The sequence below is a fragment of the Camellia sinensis genome, chromosome 7 (genome assembly GCF_055761805.1).
Source record: "Camellia sinensis isolate YWXY chromosome 7, ASM5576180v1, whole genome shotgun sequence".
In the NCBI taxonomy this organism is placed as follows: domain Eukaryota; kingdom Viridiplantae; phylum Streptophyta; class Magnoliopsida; order Ericales; family Theaceae; genus Camellia; species Camellia sinensis.
In genome coordinates, this window is record NC_138967.1 from 136,845,360 (window position 1) to 136,868,273 (window position 22,914).

The 22,914-nt window shown below is 30.1% G+C and overlaps 1 protein-coding gene across 1 annotated transcript; it reads left to right on the forward strand.

Annotated features, from left to right (window-relative positions):
* The first annotated feature begins 16,484 nt into the window (after window positions 1-16,484).
* LOC114306542 (uncharacterized) lies at window positions 16,485-17,510 on the forward strand. Its single transcript, XM_028251814.2, has one exon. It carries the CDS (start codon window positions 16,740-16,742, stop codon window positions 17,301-17,303), a length of 564 nt encoding a protein of 187 aa, XP_028107615.1. The 5' UTR covers window positions 16,485-16,739; the 3' UTR covers window positions 17,304-17,510.
* Window positions 17,511-22,914: the final 5,404 nt, after the last annotated feature.

The following is a 22,914-nucleotide window of genomic DNA, read 5'->3' on the forward strand; positions in this document are numbered from 1 at the left end:
AATATCTTTATATTTTTGCCATTTGTTTGGAAAGTAAAGTACACTTTAACTCACTGTGCTTTATTTCATGTGCGATTTACCCACTTGAAATTTGATAATGAGCATTTAACCTCCTTTATTTGCCATGTATTTTGCACTTACTATTAAATTAGACGGAATGTTAACGATGTACATCAGTTCAGAAATCACGTGGAAGTTATATGGTCATCTTTAAACGTTAGGGAATAAACTGCATATGGATCAAACCACATGGGTAAAATGAAGTTTGCCCAAAAATTTAGCATTAAAAAATCAACGTGAACTAGAAATTTTCCCAAATAAGTCTGGTTTGTGTTTCTCAAAAAATTTTGAGAAAAATTCTCTACAAATAAGTTTTCAAAAGTAATCAAACCAAACAAATTTTTCCAAATTTTTTTTCCAAAACTTGTTTGGTTTACAAATTCAAAATTGCTTTAGAGCTCTAAAAGAGCACCTCTAAACTAGCATTAAATTGTCTTTTAGTGGCTTTTGTTTTGTCTTTTTCTATTTATTTTTTTTTTTAATTGGGTGCCACCTCATTAGAGCCAGCTCTAGTTAGAGCTCTCAATCACTCCCCTTACAAATTTTTCAAACAAATCTCTCATACACATCAAATCAATCACCTTTTTCAAAACTCTCTCTCAAAATAATTTTTCAAAACATCTTTTGAAAAAAAATCCAAACTAAACAAATTTTCGTACTTTTTATCTCAAAACATATTTCTAAAATACAAACCAAACAATCCCATATGTTCGGACTTTTTTTTTTTTTTTTTTACCCAACTCCCTCTAATAATAATTTGCCCATATAACTATATATTTTTTTTGTTTTTTTTAACATCCCATATAAATGTACTTGATAAATAATGTTAAACTATAATTTATAATCTGTTTTCATAGTTACACCAAAAAGAGCCATTGTAGTTGAATTATAGGTTCTAAATTGTAGATTTTTAGCATTCATATAGAAATCAATGGGCCGGGCCCGGCCCATGGGCCGATATTACCCTCTTTAAAAACTTGCTTCACATAAATTTCTGATATGAACCTATATAGAGCATAGCCCAAGAGGAAGCCCAGGAGATGATGGGCTTCGATTCGACCCTCACGAGCTAGACCATGAGGGCTTCTTATTCATTGGCCCAAGTTCGCTGCTAATAAAAAGATTTAACATTTCAGACAAATAAAAAGATCAGCACTGATTGAGAGCTCTAGTAGCTGGCAACCACTTTTTTTATTAAAAAAAAAGAGGGAAAAAGACAAAACAAAAGAAAGAAAAAGACAATTTAATGCTAGTTTAGAGCTACTCCTTCAGAGTTCTAAAACAATTTTCATAAAAAGATATCGTTTGCACCCAAAAAAAAATTAAAAAATAAACGTGTAATAAGGTTGTTAGTTTTATTATTTTTTTAATACAAAAATGAAATAAAATATTTATTTATTTATTTTTGTAAAAAAAAAAGAAGAAAAAAGAGAGCTTGTTTGGTAAGTTGTCAAAGGTGATGCTTACTAGTAGAGGGTGGACGTATGTAGTGGTCGATGATGGGGTGGCCAAAGATGGCTGTTAGGGTAAGTGCGCAGAGTGTCACTAAAGGTCACAAGTCGCGATCGACTAATCATTGGAAGGTATTCAGAGCTCGCACTCAACTGACATTGTTGAAGGTTAGTGGTGATGGTGGGCGAAGGTGGTGGTGGGTGAATGGAGGAGAGAGTGAAAATTTATTTTGAAAAATGAAGAGTAAAATAAAAGACGAAAGTGTTTTCAATTGAGGCAAAAAAATTATGTGTAAATAAATAAATAAATGAATTTTGTGGTGAGTTATGTTAGGAATACAAAATTTCTTTATAGAATTATATGCTAATGTGAGACAACAGTACAAGATTTACATAAGTACGATTCATGTTTCGATCTTACTTTTGATGTTATATATAAACAACACTTAAGGGCTATTTTGGGAACTTGGCTAAAAGTCACTTTTTTTAGTTAGTAGCAAAAGCCAAAAGTTGGCTTTTTTGGCTTTTTTTTCATTTGGCAAGTTGGTTTTTAGCCAACGGTGCAATTACAATTTTACCCCTCATGGGTCACAATGTGTTACATAGGTTCAGTTGTAAATATTTTAAATAAATGGGGGTAGTTTAGTCATTTTATTATGATTTGACATCATAAACAAATATTAATCAAAAAAGTCAAAAGTCACTTTTTACCAACTTCCCAAATCATTTGTCTAAAAAAGCCAAAAGCTTGGTTAAAAGCCAAAAAGTCACTTTTTACCATCTTCCCAAAACAACCCTAAATTTTAAAAAAATTTACTTCATACTAATGCGACAGCAATCTGACGGATTTAATATTTATTTTATCAAATTATGTCATATTTTATGTCCCTGTAAAAAAATAATTAATTTGAACTCACTAATTTCATGTATGATTTAAATTGTCTTAGTTTAGTTATTTTGTATGATTTATAATACATAAAGGCGTGCAGAAAAGTAAAAGAATAATGTGAGTTAAATAAACCAATAAATAATAAGTTAAATTTGTTAGTTCATCCTAAAAAGACCAATGTCATGTGAAAAAATTATACTATCAAACATAAAATTGCATTACAAGAATCTTCTGCATTTATATGTTAAAATTTGTAAGTATAATAAAATAAGAATAATTAATTCATTTGAAATAATACGGAGATATTATAAAACAAAACAATGGACGTTAGCCTTTTTTTTTTTTTTTTTTTTTTGATCGGAAGAAATAGTTCATTTAAGAAGCCAAACGGCATTTACATGAGTCTATCTAATCTAAAACTTATACCAAACAAAGTGAAAATAAAGTAAGAAGCATAGAGGAAGAAAAAATTATGAAAATATTCGAAGCCACATTTCGTGCCTGTGCTCGTACCGCAAAGCAGAACCAATCATAAATAAACTTTTTTAACTTACTTTTTTGACTATTTAAAACATGCTCACTAATATGATACGATAAGCAATGTGTGGTTGGTTGTCAATTTTATTGGCTTATTTTTGGGTGGAAAAAAGGACAAAAAGAAAGTTTAAAATAAGGGCATTGATTTAGACCCCCATAAAACACTCACCCCACAACCCCCTCATACACATGGAGGTTGGGGATTGGGTGAGAAGAAAAAAAAAAAGAAAAAAGAAAAGAAAAGTTGACCGATCGAAATTAAAGGGGGTCAAGGGGGTGACCCCCAAATGGGGTCTCAACCTTTATTCTTCAAATAATTATAATGACAAATCTACAAAAGAAACGTAGCATGTTATTTTATTCAATTTACTTTACCGACGAGGTGCATTATCTTCAAATTTTATTAATAATTAATTATGTTGACAAAAAAAATTAACAATCAATTATAACATAGTCATTCACCAATTTAATAGTGGAATTGAGAATTTGGCCAGTTTCCAATCTATTGACTAGATAGTGCAGTTGGTTTGTGAAATTGTAATTCCGATCATATTATAATGTATGCAATCATAAAAAATAAACAATTTAAATTATTAAGATAAAAGCATAATGAGCCCATAAGCATAACTATTATCGTTCAGTCCAAACAGACTCTCTATTTAATTGAACTAGCAATTACAATATAGTTTCATTCAGTTTCTAAATTAAACAAAAAAACATAGAAGATAAGAAATTCAAACAGGAAAGTAATAGTAGAGGAGAAAGAGCTAACCTGCAAAAATTGAGAAGACCAAAGAGTCCCAAAAATTGAGCTTCCTAATATGCGATATGATGATGATCCTTAAAGCTAAACAACAAATTCTTTTCTCAAACAACATGGGTTTTTATAGGAGAGGGGGGGTTCTAATTTTCAAAATTTTAAGAGATAAGTATGGATGGTCATCATGTCTACATTTTGTGAATCGGAGAGGCCTTTTTCCAATTCATTTTGTGAGTTGGAGAGTATTATTGAAATTATGAGACCCCTGTTTTGATAATTCGAACTGTTTAATATGTAGAACTTATCGAGTACTTCATGTCTACGAAAAACCATGTTAATTGAATATCGGTAGTCCTTTGATCGGAATACATTTTTATCAATAGTAAATATGATTTTAAAAATAAATTTTTAACAAAAATGTGGTCCAATCAAGGGATTACTGATATCCAATCAAAGTGCTTTTTTGCAGACATGAAGTACTCGACGAGTTTTACACATTAAACAGTTTAAATTATCAAAATAGAATCTGTAATAGATCTCATGAACCTAATAATACGCTTAAATCCACCCAATAAACTGGGGTGGGGGAGCCTCTCCCCAGCTTTTATATGCTTCCAGGCTCTTTTAGATGAGCTAAAAAAGAAGACTGTTTTCAGACGTTTGTCAAAATTTATATAAAGTGGTGTGCTCTCCACGAGGTCGTTTAAGAGTTGTTGGATGATTCGAAATTGTCTACCATTTAAGGGTGAGAATTTTCGTCGTTATATAATAATATAATTTGAATTATATATGAAATTAAAATTTTAAGATTAATAATTTTTTTTGACAAAAATATAAATATGACATGATTTGATAATACAAACATTAAACAAGTTTTAAAATCAATTATAAGTAGAATCATAATTTTGATATAATTATATTAATTTATTTTTTAGTAAGATTAAACAGATTAAAATTAATGCAAATATTATGAAGACAAAAATATAAAAAAAAAATGCAATTTAATATAAAAGATATAGCAATATCAATTTCGATTAACTGACTAACTAATTATTGATAAAAAGAAAGTTAAATATTAGATTGAACTAAAACTTGTATTTGCCAGCCACGAAACCTTCCATGTCCCGTTCTAAAACAACATATAGGCAGTTAATTCAGAATACACACTCATGCTCAATTGAAATCAATCAATCAATTAATGCAATCAATATCTAATCCTTGCAAACTTTGGATTTCCTTTACCAAGATGAATTTAGAAAACTTCAAAAGCTTAGCTGCACATATCCACCCTCTCTTGAGCTTAGTGTAAGAAATTGGATTGAAACTCATGCATAAAGCAAAAACACCATATATTATGAGAGATTATATGGTTTTCCAACACATACCACAATGAAACAAAACAACTATATGCAATCAATCAGGCAATTCTAAAAACATTGCAGTGCATTGTGTAACCCAGTTTCAAACCAAATAATTATGCTTATTTGTTGCCAAACTCAAGGTAAAAAATGCAATTAGTGCAAGCAGGAAAAACTATAGTAAAGAAAAACAAAATATATTCAGTCAGTCATTTCAACAAGCAGTTGCAGTACATTGTGGAACCCAAATGTGAAATCAGAAAATTTTGTTGATTTATTGCCAAAATGAGGGGGAGAGAGAGAGAGATCTTCTCCAAATGGGTTTTCAACTGGCGGTGGTCGCCGTCGAGGGTGTCGATCACCACCAGCTCATGGTGGCGTACGGTGGTGGAGGTGATGAGAGAGATCACAACAAAGAGGGGTTTCCCGCCACGTGGCTGCTTCATTGCTCGCGTAGGCATAGTGGTGTGGAAGGTGGTTATGGAATGTTGAAAAATACAGCTATTGATTGGGGGGAAGTGGTTAATGGATGCTTAGGCTTATTTGGGTTCACTTAAATAAATATATTTTTTTAATTTTTTATGAAAATATTTGTAATAAAGTAAAAAAGTAATGCAATTTACATATTATGTTAAATAGTATCTTAGATTCAAATCGGCTTCACGCACTTGTCTGGAATTTAGGATTGATTTGACAATTTAAAAAAAAAAGTTAAAAAGTCAAAAAATTATCAAAAAAATTAAAAAATTATCATTATTCATTAAAAAAATATAAAAAATTAATATACAAATATTAAAATACAAATTAACTTTTTGGGCCCATCAACATACTGGCGTCAAAGCAACTGCAGTGAAAGGGAAAAAAAAATAACATATGTACATTCACTGAGTTGGATGGTAAAGTTGGGCCTGTGGGAGCCAACCATGGGTCCAGTTTTGATAATCCGAACCGTCAATATTTAAAACTCGTCTAGTACTATATGCCTGTAAAAAAATTATGTCTATCGAATATCGCTAACTACATGATCAAATCAGTTTTGTATAAAAAATGGATGGTGTTATAGTCAACAGATGACAAAAAAAACTAACATGATCAGATAACTATAAATATCCAATCAACGTGATTTTTTCTAATCTATAGTACTCGACGAGTTCTACACATTGAACGGTTCTGATTAGAAAAACAAGACCCTTGGTGGGCCCCTACGGGCCGAACAACACCGTCCAATCAATGCCTGAAAATGAGGCAATCTTTTCCCATCTACTCACCCTGCTGACTGCAATGCCAACATGTACGGCCTACTACACTATATTCTCTTACACATTTATTTATACAATTTTTTAATGCATATTTTTTTTATAAAAAGTCAAAAAATTAATCCAAACATCCATATTTTTTCTTCAACTTTTTAGTCCAAAAAGACAAAAAATGCACTTATTTAGGACACTCCAAACTCTCGCTAAAAAAGTTATATTTTGATAGTTATGGAAGAAAAAAAAAAAGTGAAATAATTATGATTTAAATATGACATTTTATCTTATTAACTAAATTAGCATGTTTTATCTTTATTAGTTAATTTAACCAAGATAGCTCATGTCAATTGAAGCTTTGGTTGTTTGGGATGACGTAAATAAGTGTATTTTTTGTCTTTTTACGAAACGATGTGCAGAAAAGTAGAGAGGTGATGTGATGGAAAAAAAAATAAAAAGATAAAAAGATGGATTATTTTTAAGTTACCAATGAAAAATGTTATAACTAACTATTTAAATTTTATAATTTATTTAAAACCACATGATAAGAAAATTTAAATATTCATGATTGAATTTATAACAAACTAAAAGTTGACATATAATATGCTAATATTATTGTGAGTACAATTGTGTGAATAAATTAATTTATTTTTTCCAAAAAAAAAAAATCAATAATCCAAAATAAAAAAAATTAATAATCTCAACACATGAAACCTTTTTAATGACTAGTCTGAGCCTCCGTTTGCAAAGTAGGTTGGCTTTTTGGCTTTTTGATTTTTTTAGTTATTTTAGTCTGAGCTAAAAAGTTTGGTTTGGAAAAGAATTTTTGACTTTTTTTGACTTTTTTATGAGAGAAGAGTGTAATGATTATGGGTTGGATATGATGTTTTATTTGTTGTGGCTAAAATAGCTTATTTTGTCTTTTGTGGCTATTTTAGTCACAACCAACTTGCCAAACAACACTTGATAGTTTTGTAGTATTAAGCTTGCGTCTTTAACTCTTACTAATAGGGATGACAAAGAGGTGTTTTGGGAACTTGGTTTTTAGTTATTTTTTTAGGTTTGTAGCAAAAGTTAAAAGTTGATTTTTTTGTATTCAAGAACATTTGGAAAGTTAGTTTTCAGCCATCGGTGAAATTACAATTCTACCATTCATGAGTCAAAATGTGCTACATGAATGAAGTTGTAAATATTTTAAATTGAATAGGGATAGTTTAATCATTTTATTGTGATTTGACATTATAAACAAATATTAACTAAAAAAATCAAAAATAACTATTTACCAACTTTTTAAATCATTTATTTAAAAAAATCAAAAACTTAATTAAAAATCAAAAAATCACTTTTTACTACCAACCCAATAGGTTCATACCTCTCCGATTCTAATGTGTTTGGGAATTTCTCAAATACGGTATGATCGGATTTTAAAGTGAGAATAAAAGACACGATAGGGTTCAGGTCAAGTACAGGAGAGGATAATCCCACCCCACCTCGGCCTGATTATGTGTATTTTTAAAAAAATCTCTCATTTTTTAACATATTATTATTATTATTATTTAATTATCTTTAAGATTTCTTTTCTTTTATTTATATTTTCTTGATATCACACTTGTTCATAATTCCACTAAGATCAATATTAAACAACACCAATTTATTATAAGTCATTTATTATCTAAAGTTATATACATTATCAAAATTAGTGAAAATCACGGGGTATGAAAAAATTAATAAAATATTTTTATATAAAATAATATAAATAGTTAGATTTTTGCATGTAAATCATGAAAAAAAAATATTGAAACTTATTGTTTAAGTTTCACAATTTGATCACAATTTATGTGTTAATTTTTAATTTGTCACAATTTCAATCATATAACTTTTAACCTTCTTACTAGAGTTGTAAACTCAGGCGAGTTCACCCAAGCAACTCTAGTCAAGTCTGGAATTTTTTAAAGATTAGGTGATATAATTTTTAATTCGGTGAGGAACTATGTAAAATTTAAAAATTAGAATAAATTTGAGTGGACTTAAGCAGAAACACCAAATAACTTGAGCAATCGAAACAAAATTATATATATAAATATATAAAATTATTTACTAATTTATTTTTCTTAATAATAAATAAGATTAATTAATTTTAATATTAATGAATAAATGCAAAAGGCAATATACTTAAATATTTTCAATAGAATTTTTTGAAATTAAAAAAAATACATTTTATAATAGTATAAAATAATTTAAATATAATAAGATCATTTTTTTACAAAATAAAAGTATCTAGATTAAAAAAAAAAAGGAAGAAGAAAATTTAGAATAGTATCATTATTTATCTGAAAATAATTCTAGATGACCAATAAATTATCACCTATAATCCTTATTTTTTTAATAAAAAAATATATTTCACAAACTATTATGACATATGTGAATATTGATTTAATTCACCTCATAAATAAATTAAAAATCTAAAAACTATTAAAAAAGTCTCATACTGGTACTAACACAAAAAAGATAAGTTTTTTGGTAATTGTGGTGTTTCAATTTTATTGTGCATGGTAAAAGAGATGAGATTCACGATTTTGTATTCGATAATTGAGAAACAACAGAGGACGTAATGTATGTGACAGGTGATATCCTAAGGGCACCAAATAATTTTTCAAAAAAAGGTGAGAAAGTATAATTTTAGATTATGTTGGGTATAACTTACTTTTTAATTTTTTTACTTATTATAAAAATATATAAAAAAATAAAAAGATAATATATTAAAAATAAACTAATAAATCAATAAGCAACTTAATTAGAACGTCTCCAAACAAAAACCCTTGTGTACAAATAACAAATACACATGAAATCCTCAATCATTTGGCAAGTTGTTTTTTGGTATTTTTTGTTTTTCGTTAAAATAGTTAATAAAATAATTAATTAAAATAATTAATTAAAATAAAATATCACATATAAATTATAATTATTTTATTTTTTATTTTATAATCGTTAAATCAATTCTCAAAAATAGTCAACAAATTTCTTGAATATAATTTTTTTAATCAAATTAAAATAATTAAAAATTAAAATAAAAAAAATAGCCAATTTTTTAAATCAGCTCAACATGTAAGTGACCAGACAGCCACTGACATGGCTTTGACTAAATGCTTCGATTTTAATGAAAACTAAAAGATAAAGAAAATTGGTAATTCCCATGTGATGAGAATGATGAAGGTCTTTCACTTTATTTTTAGATTCCAATCTAATAAAGCACTTTTTTTTCACGGTCAGACGAGTGGGCCAATTTTTCTGTGATTACCATGATAATACAGCTGTGAGGACCCCAGCAAATCTTGAGTCCACAATTACGCGGTTCTAATCATTATTACTTCAAGTTTTTTTTACTTCCTTCTGTCCTTAAAATATTAGTCTCTTATTTTATTTTTTATTATTTTAAAATATTAATTTTTTTAAAAAAATTAAATATAAAAATAAAATAAATTTCTTATTTTGCATTTCTTTTAATTTAATAAATAATATAAAAAGTACAATTATGACATTGATATTTTCAAAAAATATATTATCAAAAAGAATAATTTTAGAAATCAAATTTTTTAAGTACAATAATTATACTATCAAAAAAAGTTAGATTCTCTAAAATGGACCATTATTTTGACGCAGAGTGAGTAATAACTTTGGCCTATGTTGACAACAAGTTAGTTTTTTGACTTTTTAATTTTTTGAGATTATATTATTTTTATATATTTTTATATAATTTTTTAAAAAAATTAAAAAATTACTTTTTCATCTACTTCTCAAGATAGGATTAAAATTTGTTTGGAAATAATTTTTTTAATATGACTTGTTGACTAATTTAGCCTGGCTAAATTAGTTTTGGTTGAGAAGATTTTTTTTAACTTTTTATAAAAAAAAAAATTAAAATAATTATTATTTTAATATAATATTTTATTTTATTAACTTATTAAGGTTTAGTTTGGGAAGACTAAATAAGTGTACTTTTTGACTTTTTATGAAATATGGATTAAGTTTGAGTTGAGTTTGAAGTAATGTGTTAGAGAGGTGATGTAACTTAAATAAGATGATGTGACTTAAATAGAATAATGACTTTTTGACTTTTTATCTTTTTTTAATCATGCCAAACTTGACCTTAATCTATTTTATTTTTTACTCTTTCACGCCAACCTACTCCAAACTAACTGGTAAACGACAGCTTAGAATCACACTCATTTACACTTTCAAGGGTGTGCATTTGAAATTGTAAATATGTACTCGTTTTGAGCAATTGCCTCCAATTCAGCAGCGTCGTCCAGATTGACATCTTTACATTTTCTTGCTTAGGATTCTCTAGAATTACAAGACGTCTAAAGCTGACTAGGTCCAGTTGGGCCATTCCACTAGTACACTAGTGTTTAGCTCTCTTCCCTTGCAATTGTCATTACTGTTACTCGATCGCATCAACTCGCCATTCTTGCAAATACCGAACCAGTCCTATATTTTCTTTTTCTTTAGAATTGTTTTGAGTATAATTTATAAGCTTATTTCTTTTACTTATTATAAAAAATTATATAAAAAAATAGAGAGATGATTTTATCCAAATAAATTAATAAATTGATTTTTTTTGTTTTGGTGTACCCAAAAGAGACATAAGTGCCCGTTTGGTAACTTATATTTTTAGTAATTTTTTAAACTTTTTTATGAAGTGTAAAAAATTAGTGTTTTTAAATTATTTCTTTAATTGAATAGGTAGTTGTAAAAAAAAAAATAATTAATATATATAATATGACATTTTGACTTTTTTTTTTCCCCTTCACTTTTTAGTTAAAAAAAACCAATAACCAAATGAGTCTTAATTATTTATGGCTTCAAACAAAAAAAAAAAAAAAAAAAAAAAACCTGAAAGAAGAAAATAATGGATTTGGCGGGAGTGGAATTTCAAGTTATTAGGCGCATGGTGTAATTTTTTTGTCTAAATTTTTTATTTGAGTAAATTAAAAATACTCTCTGCGATTTGTTTAAAATACGATTTGTCCTTTATAATTCTGAAAATTATATTCAGTCCTTTGAAGTTTTAATTTTATAACAAATGACTTATTTTATTAATACATTATCGAGTCTATTAACAATTTTTAATGATGCCAAAAATTTATTTCAATTAATAATTCAAGCAATTTTATCATTGTATAGAAGAGCAGTTAGAAATTTTATATTTTTAATTAATTTTGTTAAATAAAAAATTCGATAAGAGGGTATCTGTAATTTTCAAATTATAAAAGGTAATTCGTATTTTAAATAAATTTTAAAGAATGTGTTTGTAATTTATCCAAATTTTTAAGTATAAAGCAAAAGTTAAACCATTTTCTCCTAATTTTTGATAAATAAAAAATTTTGTTTGTTCGGTCAATTGGTAAATGAATATTTGACAAATTTCAATATTTGTTTTTAGCAAAGATCATTCAATCTTTCAAATAGAAAAATCAACTATGGATGTGGAATGTATTGAGCGCTCGCTTCAATTCAAATAATTCTTGAAAGGCGATTCTTTATGTCATTTGAGCCCTCCAATCCTCCTCTAGAAGTGAGGCATTTGGTTGAGTCGTTTTTGTTCCTTTATGCGTTTTGACTATCTAAAAAAAAATGTATCTTTCAAATAGAAATGTATAAGTTTGGGAGACTAACAAAATAGCTTAATTGGATATTTTTATTTTATAAACTATAAATAAAAATTGTATTAAATATTGTGACACAAATTCTAAAAAATACACAACCAATCCTAATAAATAATAATATTACAATGACTCTATTTATGTCTTATTATTTCGAGTTTAGATTTGCTAAAGTTGAATATATCAACTTTGCAGGTGAAATTAGTGTACTGTGAGACTAATTTGTACCTATGTCAATAATATAAACCATTCATTTAATATGACAAGTCAAGAAGAGCATACATGCAAAAAATTGAATTGATAAAATATAAGTAATGATATTATCAATTCACATATATATTATATTACATATAGACGATCCATTCTTAAAAACACATAAGCCCTACGAATAAAAATGATCAAATAGTATAACAATCGATACTGGATCAACTTAATTTTTAGCATAAATAATTTTCTTAATTAATTGTATAAGGTGATCTTATTTCGGCTAAGTTGGATCGAAATTTGGTTATTTTTTGAAGCTGCTGTTATCTCTACAAGTTCTAGTTCGGTTGTTGTCTAAAGTGATCTACCTATATAGGACAAACAGTATCCTAATTCGGTTGTTACATAATTTTGGATCAAGACTAGTTTTCTACAGAATAATTCATACACGCATGAGTTCTACTGATTTTCTCATGAAAGTACAGAAGCAAAAACAAAAGTGTACAAATATGTTTCGCAAAAACATAGAAAGTGAGATACGAAAGCAAAACAGAGGAAGAAAAGGGGGTTTACTTACCAGATTAAAGAAGAGGGAACCGGAGATGGAGCAGTTGCAGCAATGAAGAGCACGAACTCAGGATTGAAGAAATAGAGACATAGAGAGAGAAGACGAAGAATAGTAGAGTAAGTGATTCAAAAATGGAAGGGTTGTTTTGTGTAAAGGACGAAAGGCAAAAAGGGCGGGACTGTTCAAAAATTTCGTAGTACGAGGGCGGCGTGACAGCTGCCCCCAGCCTATCAGAGCCCGCCACGTGTCATTGGAAAGGGAAGCGTTACATTCGTGATTGAAGGGACGTTTTGACCGGACAAAACAGAACCCGGAGTAAAAATTAGCTCGGCTGGATAGGCTAAAGGGTTTTTAGCTCGGCTGGAAAGGCTTAAAAAACATCAGCTCAGCTGATAGACTGGTAATCCCAATCATGCTATGCAGATGGAATTAAGGGGCAATTGAGAGGGTAATTTTTGGTAAAAATTGGGCCGAGCTGCGAGATGGACTTTATGGCCCAAAGTACGAAGGACTGGTTAAAAAGGCCCAATAAAATGATAAAGTTACTCCGGTTCAAGAGTGATAAAGTTACTCCGGTTCAAGAGTGATAAAGTTACTCCGGCCCAGAAGAGATGTTGAGTTGCTTCAGTCCGTACAATTTGGAGTTAGGCCGGTCTCAGAGATAGTCCGGTCATGATGTATTCTGGGTAGGTCGGTCGGAATATTGCTACTCGGTAGATCGGTCCAAACACACCATGGTTCATGCATGAGAGAACCGAGATATGGTGCAGCAAGAGGAAGAACCGAACTACTGTTAGTACGACTTACTCTGTGGCTTAGTATAACCAGGTTTATCTCGGTCGTATGGCAGTTCGGCCATGGTGAAAACCATCCCACTTGGTTTAAGCAGTGGGGGGTGTAAAAGGATAAGCATTATCCTTAGGAGTATGAATCCTAGGAGGACTCTGCATGGAGGAATAGAAATCCTACTAGGATTGTGCCACTCAAAACTTATAAAAAGCTCACAAACGTCACCTCGGAGGAGGTAACACACAACTTTGTTTTCAGAATACCCAGAGCTTTGTCTATTTGTCAAGTTTTCTGACTTAGGCATCGGAGAGGTTTCCGGCACACACCCGCCGGCTAGCTCACGTTTGTGTTTTCAGGTGATAAAGTGACGTCGTACGGAGGAGCGTGGACTTGGTCAACAGGATTATACGAGAAGGTGTATTTCTTTCCCGTACAAATGATATTATCAATTCACATATATATTATATTACATATAGACGATCCATTCTTAAAAACACATAAGCCCTACGAATAAAAATGATCAAATAGTATAACAATCGATACTGGATCAACTTAATTTTTAGCATAAATAATTTTCTTAATTAATTGTATAAGATGAACGATTTTGATTACTAAAGTGAGTCCACATTTGTTTGATAATGGTCAGCTTTACTGTGAAGTTGATATCTTCAACTTTAGCTAATCCGGACCCTTATTATTTTATGAGTTATTACTGCAATATATTATAATAGACATACTATTATTTTCCATATCTCATCACACTTTTTTTTGTGAGTCCTATACAAAGTCTAAAATAATGATACAAACTATTCACTTCGTAGGCTTAGTAGTAAAAATCAGTCATGAAAAATTCAGTTTTATTGGATATCACTAGACACTTGAACAAATTATAATTTTTTTTTGAATGGACAACAATTATGAGTTTAAACTTATATAGTTAATTTTATAAAATAAAATGTAATTTGTTTATCTATTTATCAATATTCAATGAAGTTGATTTTTTACACAAAAGATTTTTAATTCGAGATTTATGAGATGCACGATTCAGATCATCATTATAGGCCCAAAATAAAGACCACAAAATAGAATACGAAGGGATATAAATGATAGTGGTATGGAGATGAACAATTCCCTAACATGTCTTCTCTCTAACCCAACTACCACAAGGAGTTGGGTTAGTGAGTGTAGTTTGGGGTGTGAGATATGCTCCTTTCATGTTTTAAATTCAACTCTCACTAAGTACTATCAATTCCTTGGGGTCACGTCGTGGATTCTGCTTAAAATTTGTCCAATCCAAATGAAAAGAGGATTTTATGTAAGTCTCAAAATTAGACGAGGGGCTTATAAATTGATCTGGACATCTGAGCATTAGGAGGGAAAAAAAAAAGTACTCTTTCTAATTTAGCATGTTTGTTGATACATTGACCAATATTTCTCACATTATTGTGAGTAAAGTAGCATCGTGGTTCCACTCCATATTTATTTTTTACCTAAAGTTACGCCAAAGACTATGGTATCATAGGCCACGTTTTGGAGACTTAAAAAACGTGTATTGGCGAAGAGAAATAATCACATTTAGGTGATGTTTGTTTGGGTGGATTTGAATTTGGAATTGAATTAATATTTTAATAAAATTATTAATTTGATATTTGGTTAAATAATTGAAGTACGGACTAATTATTTTAAACTTGACTATTAGTTAAAATATGATACATAATCCGACGGATTCGTAGTCCTAGGACTATCAGTTATGGGAATGCTAATCCAATCCGCCCAAACAAACATGGCCTTAGGATTTAATGATAGAAAATAGTTTTTATTTTTGGGCATTGATTTAGACCCCCTTAAAACACTCACCCTCACAACCCCCTCACACACATGGAGGTTGGGGATTGGGTGAGAAGAAAAAAAAAAAAAAAAAAAAAGAGGAAAAAGTTCACCAATGAAAACTAAAAAGGGTCAAGGGAGTGACCCCCAAAGGAGGTCTCAACATTTATTCTTTATTTTTATACATTTGCAAATTATAAATTTCAAACCATGGTTCAAATTAATCTACAGTTAACAAGCGATTCGATACGGATTATACAGTATTTTATACAATCCTATTTATTGAGAGTACATACTTAAAATAGATGTTAAGATGTTTTAAATGACTATGTTATTACAATGTTTATAATTTCAATAAACTTTTATATATGCCAAAACATTTTTACGCAATTTTTCATATTTATTTTTACACATTCCTACCACTAACATATTTTTATTACAATTACTTCACACAAAATATAATTTAAAAAAAAAAATTCCAATCATGCCCTGCAAAGATTGACAAAATTCAAAACAAATAGAATCCTTATATTTATCACACCTAATTGACAGAGAAAAAATAGGGAGAGAAAAGTGTACAATGTGCTCCAAATACTCGCTTTCACAAAATTCACCCTTGGTTTGGAGGGAATTTTTTTAGTCTGATTTTTTATTTTTAATTATTTTAACTTGGTTAGAAAACTTTTGTTTGAAATTTTTTTTTGAATTTTTTTCATAATTTTAAGAGAGAAAAAATAAGATGATTATGATTTAAATATAATATTTTATTTTATTAATTTTTTAATATATTTTATTTTTTGATAAGTTAAATTAGTCTCAATTTACTTTCTAAACGAGGCACAAAATATTTTTTTTTTTTTTAGTATCGGTTATGATGATGAGAAAGATTTCTATATATAGGCCTGAATCAGCCAATCTGATAAATTGGCCCAGACTAGTTTACTAATTTCCTTTCCTTTTTTTCTTTTTTTTTTTTTTAAATTTGTTTTCAGCTATTTAAAAATTTTGTTCTTTCTTTTAAAACTTTTAAAAATAGAAATTACTTTTCTTTTCTTTTTTTCAAATTTTCTCAAAAAACCATTTACAGTATTACTCTCCTTATATTTATCACACCTGAATCAGATAGAGACAGAGAATTTTTGAAGAGAGAGAGAGAGAGAGAGAGAGAGAGAGGGGTTTTGAAGAGATTCAAGGCTCCACTTTGTATGTTTGATGAGTCTATAACTTCTCTCTCATCTCTAATTATTATTATTATTGTTTTTGTCTTTCTGTGAGTGAAAAAAAAACTGACAAAACAACACCGATTCGAACCTTGCTGCAATCTACAGAAAAACAGAGAGAACGAAAGGTTTTGGTTTTCTGAGAGAAGGAGAAAAGAAAAAAATGGACGGTGGAGGGAGAGGGAGAGGACGGTGGAAGAACTTGAAACAGCGGCTGGGATTGAAGGGGATGGGTTTTTGTGGGTCCCCATGGAGTGTCGGAGCTTTCGAAATGGAAGATGCTCTCGAACAACAAGAACCGATTAGTAATGGCGACGTTGGTGGTCAGATTTCCGCTCCGCCGCCGTGTGTGGGTCAGATACCGGCCACCGGCATGAACCTCGCGACGGCTCTTGCGGCGGAGCGCAACCTTCGGCCCGCGGGTCCCACAATTGACGCGGCGGCGACAACTAACGGAGGGACGATGCCGACATTCACGCAGTTGAGATCGTTGATGGGATTGTTTGAAGAAACGGACGGCGAGGATCGAAAGAGGAGGGAGAGGGAAAAGGAAAGAGGAGGGGGGATTGATGAGGTGTGTTGCGTGTGCATGGAAAGGAATAAAGGTGCGGCTTTTATCCCATGCGGACACACCTACTGTAGGGTTTGTTCTCGGGAGGTGTGGTTGAATCGAGGGTCTTGTCCTCTTTGTAACCGTTCGATTACCGAGATTCTCGATATCTTCTAGAGATCATCAGCAGCTTCACTTGATTTTTTACTTTTCTTTTGGGATTTGTCAAATTATTTGCTATTCTTTTTTTTTCAAAATTAAGAAAGGCATTACATCTTAATGATGAGAACATGCAATACGATTGGAGGATCATGGTGAAATTATTTTAACCAAAATGATAGTATTTGTTTTAGGATGAATTTTATTTTATTTATTTTTTATCAGTATCATTTGTCTTTATTTTCTTCGCAATGATTTTATTATGATTATTTAAAAGTCTCAATTTAAAATTAAAGTAAATGATACCCTTCATTCGAAAATGTGTAATTCAAAGCGTTGTTTGGGAAGTGCCAATATGACACACTTTTTTTTTTTTTTAAATCTTTTTTAAATTGCATCAATTTTTAATTTTTTTTTTCCACATCTTTTAACACTTTTCAAACAACCAATAAAATTAAGAACAGTTTTTTAATATTATTTTTTTTCTTTAAAAGATATTTCACCTAAATGGGATTTTGTAGAATCTATTTCATGTAAATCAAGTGGTCTTAAATTCGGTTTGTGTTTGTTCAAAAAAAAAAAAAAAAAAATCGGTTTGTGTTCTCGTTAAAAAAATAAGAAAAAAATATAAATTTTTTTTAAAATTGTTTTATCAATTAACTAGTGGCATCTCAATTCCAATTTTTTTTATTAACTAGGTTTTGATTTTCAATTAATTACAAAATAAAGTGGAACTGATTTGGTTTTGATTTTTAGAATTATTTTTCATTATCAGGACCCGGACAGCATAATTAATATACTTTTCTGTAATTTTTTTATCAAAATTTTGAATTTTATTTTATTGAGTAGTCGCTGACGGTTAGGGGTGATCGCTGGCGACCGGAAGTAACAGTGACGGTGTTGCTTAAAGGTGGTTAAATAATGAAATTAGATTGCTAAAACTAATAAACATATTTTAGTTGACATTAAACTACTACAAAATATCTTTTAGAAAGCTGGATAAAAAAAAATTCAAAAAATTATTAAACACAAAATTACAAAAAAATTAAAAACTTAAAACAATTTTTGAGTTTCAAAACCAATCAAGCTCTTGCATTTTTTTTTTAACAGTTCTTTAAACATTTATCTAAATGTTAAAATAAAAAAAAAAAAATTATTTGAACACTAGCCTTAATCACAATTCTTAACTTTTCTTGTTTTTTGTTTTTGAGCACCACACAATTCTTAGGTTTTTAAACTCTAATGTAGCTAGGGTTGCTCACGGTTCGGTTGCGGCCGACTAACTTTTAATCCGCTGTTCATATGTCGGATTGGTGGATTGGAAAAAATCAATCTGCATTGGTCCGCCAGATTGGAGGATGTGGATTAAGCGGATTGTCGGATGGATACGAATCGATTTGGCAGTTTAAATTTTTACAAATTTTGAACATAATACAACTTGTTAACATTTTTTTTTTGGGGATAACAATCCAACTCAACATAACTAAAAGATTATCAAATAAATTGTCAATTACCAATAATAAATATATATAAGAAGATCATGCATTATCAAAATTATTTCAGTACTTCTTTTTTTTTTATTCAAAAACTATTTAGTTTGATTTTTAAAAAAAAGACAAAATTAAACATTATATTTTTCATACAAAATTACCAAATATCAACATTTGCCATTTGATAAAAGGATTTTTAAATTGCAAATAAATTGAAAACAGAACAGAATATCTAAACTCTTTTTTTAACGAAAATACAAATAGAATATCCAAACAAATTGAAAACATAAAATCTTATAAATTACTAAAGGTAGTCACGGTTTGGCAGTTCGGTTGCGGTTAAATGAATCTCAAATCTATCATTCGTCAAAAATTAGGCGGATTGAAAAAAATCAATTCACAATCGTCTGCTCATCATCACGCTTCCATCCAAAATGTAACGAATCAATTTGATTCGATCGATTTAAACAAATCAAAATTTCCGTTTAACACCTTAAATGTAGCCACTATTTTCAACCGTTACCATCACCTCCAGCTATGTTTTAGTTTTGGACTTCAAGGATGTTGTGCAACCTTAATTATAGAAATTCAAACAATAACATTGAGACAAACCATAAATGAAATATGATTGGTACTTACCTCTCCCCAATGATTTGAATGGTACGTGACCTTTAAATTATATTTGAATTTTGAATTTATCACACAAAATGAATATGTGAAGAAAATAAAATTATGGCTAATATATGAAGGGTAGAGGAGAGAGAGTGGTGGCAGTTAAAGGTATGATTTAGAAAATTAAAGGATAACAGTAAAATTTTATCTGAGAATAAAATTACAATAAAAATATATGAAAGGTGCTCACAGCACTCACATTTTCATAATTTTGCTTTTAATTATGAATCCTATCATATCTCTCTCATTTCTAACCTTTATACCTTTACCCTAATCCTCCTCTACCATATCTACCACCACCCCTCTACCACCTCTAGCCACCATCTCCTAGCCCATCCTCTCAATTTTTTTTTTTCATGCCGCCCAACCTCTCCTCTTGCTTTCCCATTGCCTTATCTCTTTCCTTCATTCATCTTCATTTTCTACCTAGCTTGCAAACTGTTTCTCTTTCTTGTGATTTCTTTCTCTGCAAAGGGTTGGCAGACAGTAATACTGTATTTGGTTGAGAGATTTGAATAGGGATTTAGAAAGGGAAATAAAAAATGTAGGTGAAATATGAACAAAATATGCCTAAATTTCACTTAGTTTCACACATATTTTCCCTTTCCCTTTCTCTTTCCAAATCCCTCTCCAAATCTCCCAACCAAACACAACATAAGAGGTAAGAGTGGCAACCGTTAAGAAAGGGCCTGGAGTGGCTAGTATGGGCTAGGGACGGTAGAGGTTGGTTGATAGAGGTGGTGGCTAGGGTAGAAGTAGGGTTAGAAGTGTGAGAGGTTGAGGTTAATTGCAGTATTAAGTAGGCTGTCCAAACAATTTTTACAAATTTTGAAATTGTTTGATGGGGTCCAAAAAATAAAAAATGTTGGTGCTATAAGTCCAAAGGAAAAAATGGTAAGAACTAATAGGTGGGAGTCCAACAAAAAAAAAAAAAAAAAGAGCTAATAGCAGCACTTCTTTTTTGAAATTCTTCATATGTTCTGCATACTTGCTAGAAATTTTATAATTCAAATTTTAACTTTCAATTTTTTTTAGATGGTGAAATTTTAACTTTCAAATTTGATTAGCTTGTTAGAATATATTTTTAAAAAAATTAAAAACTCTTCTAATTAAGCCATAAATGCTGCAGGTAATTTCATTAAATCAAAACCATAAATGCCGCAAATGATTCCATTCATTAATTTGAATTGCATTGGAATTTGAATTTCTTTAATAATTCATTAAATCAAAACCATAAATACTGCAAATGATTTCATTCATTAATTTGAATTGCATTTGAATGTGAATTTCGTTAATATTTCATTAAATCAAAACTATAAATGCTGCAAATGATTTCATTCATTAATTTGAATTGCATTTGAATTTGAATTTCTTTAATATTTCATTAAATCAAAACCATAAATACTGCAGATGATTGCTATTTTCATATTCATATAGCAGTAATGCTATATGCATAGAAAGTTTATGCACGGAATGCACAGAAGCTCTCACAAATTTTCTATATAAATAATATTTCTCTTCAAATCGCATTTGAGATCTGTTCTTCAAAGATGATTTTTTTTTTTTTTTTTTCAAGTTCTTTGGCCTAGAAACATCAAATTATTATTATTATTTTGTTAATAGATAAGAGAATAATTACAATCATGAAAAATATTTACATAATCGAACAGATTACTAGCCCACGACAATAACTAAAAAGTCTAACAATCAATAACCAGAACTCACCAAGCCCAAACCCAACAATTACATACAATCAATTTTCATGATGGGGGAGAAATAAACCACCACACCACCAAGGATATCAAACTCCTCTCTATAGAAATTGAGCTCGAGACCTTATACCACAAAAGATGCTACATAACCATAAGGCCAAATACCTTGGTATCAGATTATTTGTTATAATTTTTTTTTAAAAATCTTTCTTCAATCTTGTTTTCTCTTGTTGGTTGTCTAAATTCGAGGATACTCACCCGATTCAACATTTGTCTAGTAGTATATTAGACTTTAGGCACACGTGATACATGTGCATATTAATGGAGTTATCTAGATACAGATTGAGAGAAGTAGTTGCAGTTTGAGAATGTTCTTAGTAATTGAATTAGGAATTTAAATTTCAATAGAACATGACGAGACTTCAAAATTGTGTTTAAGTTACGGTATTGTGTTTATATAATAATATGATAAATCTAATTCAGGATTGGGTCACTCGATCTCTCATGATTGGTCATCCTATGCTTCAAGGCCTTGGGGGGAGAAAATCTGACCATCACAGTCCTATTTCTGTCCAATCAAGTTTTAATGGATATTAGATTTGGTTTGGGCTTAACCCAATTTCAATCATACAAAAGGTTGGTAGGGCCATATGACCGTACGTTTTGTGTTGGGATGCCTTACATGCCTACCTCGTGGATTTGGATGGATCATCTCGCGCAAGTGAACCAGTAATTCAAACAATAAAATAAATTAATTAATTAAAATTTTAAAGAAATGTTATTTATCTCCGCAATTACTTCATTTCAACAGTTCATCATGTGTGCAGTTGGTGAGCGTATTGGATAGTTAACTTTACACGACAAATAATTCAAATGTAATCACAAAATAATAAATAAACTACCTTTTAGAATTGCACCAGAGGAAATCCAACGTTGAAAAAAAAAGAAGAATATGAAACTATATATTTCATTTCATCTCTTTCTTATCACTCTCACTGTGATTGATGAGTGGGTAAATGGGTTAGGTGAACCTCTCGCCTTATAGAAAGTAACCAGACAAGTCTCCCCCTAAAATGTAGTTAGTAGGGCCACTCCTCGAGTACGCACCTTTTATTTTTGAATTATCAATAGAAAATCTTAAAAGATGGCATTGGGTTGAGTCGGCATGAGAAAATGGAGCCTAGCCCCAACGGGGTTGGGCTTGGGCCAACTCATGAGCCAAAACCTTATGCCCAAGCCTTATCTGATGGGCTTAGCCAAGACAAGCTCATAGGTTAGACTGACGAGCCAAAATTTAAAGTCTATTTTTTTTTATTAATTTTTTTTCTTCTCTACTTCTCAAATTTTTTGACAAGCTTGCGGGTTGGTTCGATGGACAACCTAATGGGCTACCTCTAATAGGCTAATAGATCAGGCCCGCGGACAAGCTATACGCAGGTCAACGAACCTAGTCGATCATTAAATTCCAAGCCCATGCCCAATCTCATTTGGCCTAACCCACTTCACCTAGGGTATGGGCCTGAGCATGGTAAAATTTCATTCGATCAAGCCATAAACCTTTGGCCAAACGATGATTATTGAAGAAATTTTCTAAAAAAAATTATCTCTAACAACTTGACCAACATATATTAGGCCCCAACCGCTTTAGTACGAGGTTTACTATAGGGATTTTTACTAACCGGTCTCAATAATTGAATCTATTACCCAATAGGTACTAAGTTTCTATCTCATGCACTAGGAAGTGTTGTTATATTT